The following is an 11567-nucleotide window of genomic DNA, read 5'->3' as shown; positions in this document are numbered from 1 at the left end:
CGGAAAGCGCCAAAGATACTGTGTGCAGCAGAATAAGCCGGCTTGCATGCAGAACGTGCCAAAACTATGATCTCCAAGCAGATCATACGGTGGAAGGTGTCTAATGGACACTCCTCTGGCCAATGGATACTGTCTTGCCACCGTATGATCTGCTTGGAGATTACCAAAGCTATACCCCCGGTTTTGTGTTTTCATGCTATGAATACGTAATTTAATGGTGAAATTTCTGTTCGAATGAAATATAAACGGCATTTCATATTGAAATGCTGTGATGGTGAGAACAGTTCGTACAAAAACCATTTATTATCATGAAAGTTCATCTGTGTTGGTAGTTACATGTTTAAAGTTGAAAAGTTTGATCCAATACAAAAAAGTTCTCTCACCTAGAGCTTTCTACTTGTCACTTTGGTTTTCCTCAATAGACTGACCCAGTGACCCAGAGAACTTTGTTGTGTTGCGATCAAAAGTTTTAACTTTAAACAAAATCCATTTATGGTAACATTTTATAGTACCCACGCCCCCTGCCAGTTTTATAGAGAACTGCACTTTGTACATAATACAGACTCTATTGTCTTTGAACCTCCTGGTATTCTAGTATTACGACCTCCAAGAAGTCAAGTAATGCATGAGATTTTGAGATCTCTTCAATAGAGTCTACTTGGCTATAGTAAATACGGCTTTTGATACTATATTACTATCATTATAACGTTATATGTTACATGTATAACCTTCTACCTCTTTGCTTAACACTTTTTTGTTGGATTAAATCCTCTGTATTATTATCACTTGTATTGATTTGATATCTCTGTTCAGTCTAGGGTTTCATTATAGATGCAACACTTCCTTTCTTCTATTAATACGTTAAATTCTTGAACTAGAAATTAGAATACAATGTACTAGTATTAAACCACAGGAAACCTTGGAAACTCCTTAACGAGCCTTCCTCAATTTCTCCATTTCTGAACAGACGCCCTTTTTTGCACAATCTTCTCACAGCGACCAGAACCGGTACTGCAGATTAGGCTCTCATGGGGTATACAAAATCTCGACTTTTGAAAACTAAGCCAGACTATTGAAAGCAATAAAGCTTACATGTTATTCTTTTCCCTTAATAGTCAGTAGTTATGTTTACCTTCTCAGAAGGACGACATACTGTTTTTGCTCTGTTTCTCCTTCTTCTCCAAACAAATAAAAGTCAATGATCTGAACCAGACGTCTGTCACAATCAATTATGGTAACTAGCATTGTAGCAGACAGCCTGTGGTGTTGGGTTACATTATATTGCATTGTTTTATTCGTCCACAGTCTTTGAGCATTACTGAACTCTACAAGTACAATGAGTACACATTATCACCTGTAAATGTAAAACTTTTGGTCCAACACAAAAAATTCTCTCACCTAGAGCTTTTGACCAGTTACTCTGGTCTTCATCAGTAGACTGACCCAGTGAGGCTTGTCACGTGGCTTCTTTGAAGTGTGACATCAACACTGGGTCAAAGGTATCTGGTAGACGATGCACAACAATCACAATGCACTTCATACACACAAGAACAATTAATTGTTCACTTTTATTTCACAACTACTCTGGAGGCTATGACATTCGATCAACATGCACTGTCTATTTTTCTAGTCTAATATTTACAACATTAAGTCCTTTCATTTAACAACCACTAGTATGTTCTTAACAATTGCTCTTACAGTAGTAGAACTTTAAACAGTATAAAATACTTTGTACAGAAAATAAAACTTTTTGAATAAAATGGAAGTAGTAACAATATTCAATACACATATATTTACTGTGCTATTGAACTTCAACTTCAATTCAACATTGGAATATACAATGCTTGTATGACAACATTGAAATGCAGAAACAATCTACAATATCTTTGATGAACATGTGATTCAACTGTGGTTGAGGCAAAATTCAGACATAGTTTGAATTTAGAATGAATTTTCATTGTGAGAGGAAATACTAATCTGTTAGAACTAGACTAGTAATTGAGCTATTTTCCTATTCAACAAGAAGAAAATTGTATCCTCATGTTTGAAACCTGTCACAACTTTTGCAATCATTACTTCATTATTTCTTTTGCTGTAAATGTAAGCTTTGTGGCATTTTTGTCAATCACAAACAACAAGATTCCATCAACTCACAGACACTGTAATCAACAAGCTCTTTTAGTACGAATCTTCATTAACGAGACAAGCTTCATTAGATAGTTTTGAACAATATTTAGATGTTCAAGGTCTTGGTACATGTAACAAGTTGTTTGGTGTAATGTAGCCAGCTGCCGCCGCAAAGCTGGCGTGCTACGCCAAAGGGCGGTTATACCGGCTATACAGATACAGATACAGGAGCTGCCATATTGATTCAACATTACAACATTGTGGCACCTAAGCTTGCGTCACTCGGAGTTCTGCTGGAAGTTTGCGTTTTGCTGGTTCATAAGATCGTGGTCGATGGTTTGGTGCAGCATCAGGCCCAGCAGACCCGAGCGGTTCGCCATCGCAAAACGAATGTTCCGCTCCTGCTCGAACAGATCGTCCAGTTTTAACCACTGCAAGGAAGAAAGGAAATTGTCATTCTGTAATCCTGCTCTCTTTAAGAAATAAAGACTAAATTTTCATTCCACTGGACTCCTACAACCTTGATCACAGAATGGACCTTTCTACTCTTGGAATGTGACGTCAGAGTTATCTGGCACGTATGGCCCACTACTACGGTGTCTCTGACGTCACGTTCCAAGAGTAGACGGGTCCATTCTGTGAACGAGGTTGAAATGGTCAGCTGAAAATTTGGGGTAAGTCCCAATTCATTCCAGTGCTAGAATGAAAGTTTAGTCTTTCTTTCGTCATGCTTTGCCCTCTTTAAGTTTAACAAACAAAGAAACAACACCAATCCTTCTAGGAATGACAAAGTTGTGTTGAGATGTCCCCCTACCTGTCGGACCCTCTCCAAGTCGATCTCAGCCCTGCGGAGCTTCTCCCAGCCGTAGTGTTTGTTACACTTCCTCTTGGCCACCCGGCAGATCTCTCCCGTCGTGTCCACAACGTTCTTGGTCAGGGGACAGCCACAAACATCATCTGCATTCACCTGAGAAAATGATAGGGGGCGCTGTGACACTGGTATGTACATTTGAAACCACTATAATAACTAGAAAGGTAACATTTGCAAAGCAAATGCATGATATTTACCTTCGCATATGCTCTGCTCTGTACTCAAACACATTAATATATACATGTATGGTGACAGGAGTCTAAATCCCTCCTGCTATAAAATTGCAACATGATGTAACCGAACACCAGTTACCATGGTGACAAATGTCTGACTCAGGTCATTGACCTTATCTGGAGAAGAAGAAGAGGAAACAGAGCAAAAACAATGTTTTCCTTTGGTAAGCATAGTGAATTCCTACCACCAAGATATTTTGGCACCTCTACAAGGTTTAAACCTTCTCCCTGCTAAGGAAGCTTTTTACCGCCTGATTTGTGTTGGCAACAGTGTTAGAAAGTATGAAAAGGGCTGCGCTGCATCTGTGTGAAATGCAAATTGTTTGGTCAACGTTGCATCTGAAGTTCACCTGTTGCAGACTTCCGTCCACCTTCCATTGTGAAGTTCCATCTATAGTTTCATACATTTGAAAACTATAGATGGAATGCCATCGTGCAGGAGCAGTATGTTCTGCCAAAGTGCTATGCACAACACAATTTGAGTTTCAAGCAGGAGTAACTACTTACATGTAGTTTCTGCCAATGTGGTATCAAATGTTTCTTACCTTTGGGTCCCTGGTGTGTTCCGGACACAAGACTCTCAGTCTCTTACAGTACGTCTGGTTCTGCGAGTTGTAGTAGTCACAGAAAAAATTGGCTCTGCAGAAAATAAACCAAGAGTTATCAAAACACAATTTCAAACTCAGGGCTGTATCATAAGTGTATGCAACACCTTATGTAATAAGCTGTCCTATGAGAGAAGCAACGGCACTTTCTAAATAGTAAATGTACCAATATTCAAGGCTACAACGTACATACAAATGTGTATAAAACATAGAGTCTTACCCTTCTATTCTTGTCTTGTAGATGGACCCATAAGATGTTTGACTTTCATACTGAAAGGAGACATTAAGTACATAATATTAGTTAAAATGAACATGTCTTTGAGTCCTTCTATACTGAAAAATGCTGCACGTGTCTGTAAAGTCTTGTGTGAATAATAAGGTCACGTGTCTGTTACCGTAACTCTCACGAGATTACCTTTTGAAGTGATTGGTCATTCATTATCCTGATGAAGGCAACAGCGGTGGCTGAAAATTTGATCTCTATGTAACCTTGTGTGTTGAAAATGAAATTAAGTATAACATTTTACAACTACATGTATCATCAGTAACTATGACTATGCATTGTCTACAAACAGAAGACCCTGCCCACCTTAGCGAAGCACTTCTCCATGTGTTTGAGTGCTCGGTGAGGGTGGACAGGATGACCACAGGACACACAGTAGATACTCAACTCTGTATCATACATATTAGTGACTATATTGTATTGCCTGAGTACAAAAACCATGCCCACCTTAGCAAAGCACTTCTCCATGTGTTTGAGTGCTCGGTGAGGGTGAACAGGATGGCCACAGGACACACAGTAGATACTCAACTCTGTATCATCACCGCCTCCTTCATCCTGACTCTGGGGGAGAACCAAAGAGTTGCTTTGTCAAATTTCAATATAAAAATTTCAATTTGTCAAATTTCATATAGTGCTGTGCACCTAAACCCATGTTCAGGTCTTGGTCCGGATTTAAGTTCAGAGGTTTAGGTTCTGGTCTGGACTTGAGTCCGAACCTAAACCCAGGGCATATGTAAAATACGGAAGGGAATTCTCAGTTAATATTTCCCAATGGAAAATGGGGCACCTTTACTGCAAAAGTAAGTACTGCACTACCAGGGTTTAGAAGCAAGATATATGGTTTGCGGGGCACGTCTGGGCAAAACTGTGACCACATAATTTACACAGGCCAACACTTGATGATGCCCAATGGCTATCAACTATCAATGACTAAGCATACAGAAGTGTACAAGAGACAGTACATCTATGACAGAAGTTAAGAAGACAGCCAACCCTTACATCTTGGTCGGGATCTATAGGGACGTTCTTGGCGCGTTCGATGGTTTTCTCCAGCTCCCCGCTCTGCTTGTCCAACACGGCCAGCTGCTTACGCGCCTCCAGCTGCTCCGAACGGATCTTCTCCAGAGTTCTGGGAAATTAATTAATCTTAATTAACCAGAAAAGTAACATTTGTAAAGCAAATGCATAATGTTTACCTTCGCATATGGTCTGCTCTGTTAATTCTTACTCAAACACATTCATATATATGGTGACAGGAGTCTAAATCCCTTCTGCTATAAAATTGCAACATGATGTAACCCAACACTAGTTACCATGGTGACAGACAACGGGTTCAGGTCTTTAACCTTCTTTACTTGGAGAAGAAAAAGAGGAAGAAGAAACAGAGTAAAAACAATATAATTTCCTTCTGCAAAGGTAAACATAATTATATTTTGGGATTGGACTAAGCTTTGATTTTATGTATACCCTGAGAATATTGGTTTTAGCCCTACCTTTTTTCCCCTTCCTCTGCAATACAGGGACTCTGTTGCCACTGCTGAATTCTCTGGGGCAGAAACTCAAAGATTCGACTGAAACACAAGCAAGAAAAAGTTCAGGTTCTACCAATTTAGAATCTTGTGTATACATCTGATACAATTAATTCGGCAATTTATACTTTCAATTGTCAAGAATATACAATTTGGGACAGATAATTTGTATGTAGTTATTGTGTAGTATTATTGTGTCATGTATTTAACACTGTTTTGTATTTTTCATGCACAATGTCTATTTATTTGTCTGCATACTGGCCTTGAAAAAGTGCACTTAGGTCCACCTGTTCCACCATGCCTTCCATGTACATGTGTTTGTGGAGAATTGTAATGAGTAAATAAATAAATAAGTAATACAGAAATGTTGCCATACTTGGTGGCCAGTTTCAGCCCACAGTCGTCTGAGCAGTACTTGGATCCCGGCCTGGCTGCCTTCACACACTCTGGACCGTAGCACTGCCGCGGGGGGTCCTTACTGTCCTCGAACTTCACCTTGTCACCAGACGTGTCATCTGAGGTCGTCTTCCTCTTGTGTCGCTGGAGGGCCTTCTTGGGTGGCTTGGGCTAGAAAAGGTATGAGTGATGCATGAATAGATTCATCAGTTTGGTAAGTTACTGAGTTAAGAGACTCTTTTTACACAACCAAGTGTTTTATCCACAGCCAACGTTTCGGTGACCGTCTGTCACCTTTCACATGGCAATTCTGACTGGTTCACATTGCATGATTGCAGTACAGGTGTCTTGGGAATGTATCTATAGCAGCGACACCTGTGCTGCAGTGCAATGTGAACCAGTCAGAATTGCCCTGAGGAAGGTGACAGACGGTCACCAAAACATCGGCTGTGAATAAAACACTTGGTTGTGTAAAAAGAGTCTCTTTACTCAGGCATTAGTGATGTACCATTATAGTTTGTACATTGAATCTCTTTTACAATTCATGCCTGATGGCTAATAGCAATTTTGAGTACATAACATCAAAGGAAACTGGGGATCTTTTTTTACTATAACACTAACATCTTGGTGATGTACTTTGTATTTCTTCCCCATATGTACCTTCTTCTCTCTACTCTGTGCATGTTTTAACTTGACGGCTCTCTTCTTGTCTCCAGGACTGCGGAAGACGGTGTAGTCATGGTCCGATGTTCCTATGGACTACAGGGAATAAAAAATAAATAAAACCATAAGGTTTCTACTATAATTCAGTTCAATTATTTCTTTCCTCAACAAATTTGATATGTATGATATTTATTTTAGTAATCTAAAAAGTAATGGACTGTTTTCAAGGATGTCCAATATATTTAAACATAGAAGTAAATAATTAATACTAAAGGCAAATGAATAAGTAAAATCTCATACAGTAAGAATAGATAATACAGCGGCAACTTCATGATCAAATTGCTCATTAATAATTGCAACATTGAGGGTAAAGTGACAGAAAGATATACATGTGCAAAAAGTAAGATCTGTTTATCATTATGTATTAGAAAGTAAAGAGATGATTACTCTTAACATTGTAAAAATTCTACAGTACTAATATGAATACTACTTTTACTTTCTACTGTGTTATTTGGAAAGGACAAATGTGTGAGAAAAAGTACAATAAAAGAAAATATGAACCTCAAACACGGTGCCGGACATGTCTGCGTACGCGTCGTGCTTGTTTCCGACCGGCCGTGACTGTAGAATGTTGCTGTAGAAGTGCGCGTCGCTCTCCGAGTCTGTTGTTGTTGTTGTTGCTGCTGCTGCTCTAGCTGCTGCTGCTGCTGCGGCCGAGGCTCGGGCCTTCTGCTGTGCCATGTACCGGGTCATGGACACAGGACGGCCCAGCTTATCTCTCAGCAGCTTCTGTAGAATATCCATATATCAAACCATTCAATTCAATTTTTTATTTCCATATCAATCAATATCAGCCATGTAATGTTGCCTGAATGACAATATTAAAATAAACGCTTACCCTTGACTTCAGGAGACACTGTCTCAGACGACACTTCTGACGGATTTTGTTTGGTCCTCCAAATTTCTTCATATCCTGAAACAAAAGGTTGGAGAATTAACAGAGCAGACCATATGCGAAGGTACATTATGCATTTGCTTTGCAAATGTTACCTTTCTAGTTGAACAGACTGATTTTGATATTAGCTAAGACATGCAGTGCAGAACTCACCCTGCAGAAGTCACATTTCCCACAATCCTCAGTGCGCAGACAGGCGTCACACTCCCCACACATGCGGGACGAGCGCTTCAGGGCATTCGCTAACTGCTGCTGGGTCAACTGGAAAAAAAACATCATTTTCTCTTAAAAATATATAAAAATATAGTATAAAAATACTGTGATGTGCAGTGGAAAAAGTTTTCAAACAGATACCACAATTACAATGTACATGATGAATGGTAGCCTGGTTACCAGACCTATTATAGCTCCCGAGTCCTACATCCTCTCCGCAAATAGCTTTGCAGACTCGGGAGCTGTAATAGGTTTGGTAACCGCTAGATAAATGGTACTAGTATGTTGTGCTTTTCTAAAATTACAGCAATAAGCATTTACAAAACTGTGGAAAAGCTGAATAATGAAATACATTCAAAATGATTATAGATAAATAAGATGATCTGAAAATGCCAGAAAGGATGGCAAATAGAAGTGTTAAAGAAAGAAAATGATTCTTTAAGTAACACAAGATAGTGAGGTGCTTGCTCTACGTAAAGGTAGTGGTGAAGTGCAGTAAAAGAGAGAAGTTATTGATAAATCATAGCAAAAGGACAGTGTTTGTAGACTAGTAGAAAGAGTTGCCAATCCACAAGACTGTCCAGAACGACTCAAACACATACTGTTTCTTCTGACACGTGTGACACTGCTACCTTCTTGGTCTTCTCCAGGTCAAAGGGCAGGGTAACGTCCAGGCCGCTGCCGCTGCTGCTGTGGCGGTGCTTCTTTAACAACTTCTTCAGTTTCTTCTTCTTGTCTTTGTTCTTGTCTTTCTTGTCTTTGTGTTTCTCCTTCTTTGTGTGGTAGCGAATCTGAAGCATTGGGTCTTTCTCTGTGAATGAAACGTATAGAGACTTTTTGTTATTCCTCAGACAGTCTTAATAATATCAGGATAACCTACAGTGTAGATCTTTAAATGTTGATGGTTTTCATGTTTTTTCCCATTGACCTCTCAACTGCAAACTTCACGACACAGCAAATATTTCAGTTCCAATATATAATTACTACTGAATCACTTCATTTGTGAACTAAAAGCACAGTCTTTTCCCTTCTAAAAGAAATTTTGTCCTTGCAAAAATAAATTAATTTATAGTATATTCAGTCTATACAGCCACAATTATGCTGAAATACAGACATAAAGATAGACTGCTAATACAAAAAAGTCCCTGTAGGCTGTAGATGTACCCCAAACTTACCCATGCAGGCAGCACAGTACCAGCGTTTGATGGTCCTGGATAGTTAAACCTCAGACTTACCCATGCAGGCAGCACAGTACCAGCGTTTGATGGTCCTGGATAGTTAAACCTCAGACTTACCCATGCATGCAGCACAGTACCAGCGTTTGATGGTCCTGGATAGTTAAACCTCAGACTTACCCATGCATGCAGCGCAGTACCAGCGTTTGATGGTCCTGGATAGTTAAACCCCAGACTTACCCATGCAGGCAGCACAGTACCAGCGTTTGATGGTCCTGGATAGTTAAGACCCAGACTTACCCATACAGGCAGCACAGTACCAGCGTTTGATGGTCCTGGATAGTTAAACCCCAGACTTACCCATGCAGGCAGCGCAGTACCAGCGTTTGATGGTCCTGGATAGTTAAACCCCAGACTTACTCATACAGGCAGCACAGTACCAGCGTTTGATGGTCCTGGATAGTTAAACCTCAGACTTACCCATGCAGGCAGCGCAGTACCAGCGTTTGATGGTCCTGGCCAGCTCCTGACTGACCTGGATACAGTCTCCATGGAACCACTCGTCACACTTCTCACATCCTCTGGGTGTGTAAAGAAAGTAGGGTATTAGAAATTCATGCAGACACATACAGGTTTTCTTTCTTTCCCCTAACCATCCCCAAGTGGAACTTCTTGCCCTTCTCTGCCATTATGGCTCCCAATGTTGAGTCGTTCCGGGCCGGGCTGGCGGCCTGCCCGCCTTAGCCTGGACCTCCTCTCCCCCCCTAACGGCACCCCTCGTGGGGTTATTTGGGGGTATACAAGATGATGATGATGATGTAAGAAAATGTCCTTATTTTCACAGGCTGCATTAGCATACCAAAAACACTGATGTAAAGAAAATCATAGCATCTGCTTGCTGAGCTGACAGTAAATAAACTAGGGATCAACCTAAACCCAGGGCCCGGGATCATCGAAATTTGCTGATTTTTTTTACATAGCGGCATCAACCGATTAGGGTGCACCTCTCCCCTAAAAATTTCTGGGGAGACCCCAGAAGAAGAAAAAGCAGAAGCCAACATCTGCAAATTTGCCACTGAGAGTCATTAAAAAAGATGGGGCTATGCAGTAAGAAAGAAATAGAAGATACTCACATCATGAACCTGTCAGTATCAGATGTGCGGCAGACACAGTACTGTACCGGCTCCACCTGTTTGAACAGCTGAGCCATCTTGGCCTGACGTTCAGGCATGATGAACTGTTTGGCAATCTGCTCCTGCCGTTCCAGCTCCTCTTGCTGATAAACAAACAAACAAACAATAAACAACATAAGTCAACAACATTAACAGATAGCTTCAACCCCAATGCATCTTAGACTATGTAACATGTAATCCATCTAACTAAGCAATCTTTGTGAACAGGCATGATGAACTGTTTGGCAATCTGCTCCTGTCGTTCCAGCTCCTCTTGCTGATAACAAACAAACAAACAAACAAACAACAACAGAAGACAACAACATTAACAGACAGCTTCAACCCAAATGTATCTTAGACTATGTAACATGTAATCCATCTAACTAAGCAATCTTTGTGAACAGACATGATGAACTGTTTGGCAATCTGCTCCTGTCGCTCAAGCTCCTCTTGCTGATAACAAACAAACAAACAAACAAACAACAACAGAAGACAACAACATTAACAGACAGCTTCAACCCAAATGTATCTTAGACTATGTAACATGTAATCCATCTAACTAAGCAATCTTTGTGAACAGGCATGATGAACTGTTTGGCTCCTGTTGTTCCAGCTCCTCTTGCTGATAAACAAACAAACAAACAAACAACATTAGTCAACAACATTAACAGACAGCTGCAACCCAAATGCATCTTAGACTATGTAACAAGTAATCCATCTAACTAAGCAATTTTTGTGAACAGGCATGATGAACTGTTTGGCAATCTGTTCCTGATGTTCCAGCTCCTCTTGCTGATAAACAAACAAACAAACAAACAAACAAACAAACAAACAAACAAAGAGAAGACAACAACATTAGCTTCAAGTTCAACCCAAAGGAAAATTGACTATGTAACAAGTAATCGATCTAACGAAGCAATCTTCTGGCATTCCAGTTCCTCTTGCTGATACCAAACAAACAAACAAATACAGAAGACAACAACATTAACAGATAGCTTCAACCTAGCCTCCGTAGCAGGCTTATAGAACTGGGGTTTTGGTGGTCTTCCGCTGTTTTCTGAAACGGGGGTAATTCAACCAGGCCGGCTATGTTGTCTATATGCAATCAGAAAATAGCACATAAAAGCTCCCAAAGACCCTGAAGACCCCCAAAACCCCCAGTTTTTGGCATGCTATGGAGGCTAGCTTCAACCCAAAATTATGAATATGAGACATCACTCTAAGCAATCTGTGAGAACGCTAGAACAAAACCTTAGTTCGTGAGGAATATTGCAGCCAGCTGCGCCATATTCACATATACGCCCACGTAACATAAATTATGTTACTTAGTAACATGTCATAGATT

At 40.2% G+C, this 11567-nt stretch overlaps 1 protein-coding gene across 2 annotated transcripts; it reads right to left on the bottom strand.

Annotated features, from left to right (window-relative positions):
• Positions 1 to 1535: 1535 nt before the first annotated feature.
• LOC109477962 (CXXC-type zinc finger protein 1-like) lies at positions 1536 to 10326 on the bottom strand. Of its 2 annotated transcripts, none has more exons than XM_019779417.1 (15): positions 10184 to 10326; positions 9531 to 9631; positions 8478 to 8686; positions 7816 to 7923; positions 7606 to 7680; positions 7269 to 7496; positions 6705 to 6803; positions 6025 to 6215; positions 5613 to 5690; positions 5119 to 5248; positions 4567 to 4680; positions 4057 to 4106; positions 3777 to 3870; positions 2942 to 3094; positions 1536 to 2558 (listed from the first exon to the last, which is right to left on the bottom strand). In XM_019779417.1, the coding sequence occupies exons 1-15, from the start codon at positions 10279 to 10281 to the stop codon at positions 2406 to 2408; spliced, it is 1881 nt and encodes a 626-aa protein (XP_019634976.1). In that variant the 5' UTR covers positions 10282 to 10326; the 3' UTR covers positions 1536 to 2405. The 2 variants fall into 2 exon arrangements, with proteins under 2 accessions (XP_019634976.1, XP_019634977.1); XM_019779418.1 differs by lacking the exons at positions 9531 to 9631; positions 10184 to 10326 and adding exons at positions 4426 to 4506; positions 9051 to 9478 and having other exon boundaries at positions 4648 to 4680.
• Positions 10327 to 11567: the final 1241 nt, after the last annotated feature.

Source organism: Branchiostoma belcheri, unplaced genomic scaffold (genome assembly GCF_001625305.1).
Source record: "Branchiostoma belcheri isolate BF01 breed outbred unplaced genomic scaffold, Haploidv18h27 scaffold416, whole genome shotgun sequence".
NCBI classification, from domain to species: domain Eukaryota; kingdom Metazoa; phylum Chordata; class Leptocardii; order Amphioxiformes; family Branchiostomatidae; genus Branchiostoma; species Branchiostoma belcheri.
This window is presented reverse-complemented; position numbering and strand designations above follow the sequence as displayed.

Bases quoted from the DNA above. Each gene is read 5' to 3' on its own strand.
- LOC109477962 (XM_019779417.1), bottom strand. From the start codon at position 10,281: ATGCCTGAACGTCAGGCCAAGATGGCTCAGCTGTTCAAACAGGTGGAG. The intron at 9,632-10,183 runs GTGAGTATCTTC...TTACACACCCAG, and splicing joins GATACTGACAGGTTCATGAT to AGGATGTGAGAAGTGTGACG. The intron at 5,691-6,024 runs GTATGGCAACAT...CTTGTGTTTCAG, and splicing joins GGGCTGAAACTGGCCACCAA to TCGAATCTTTGAGTTTCTGC.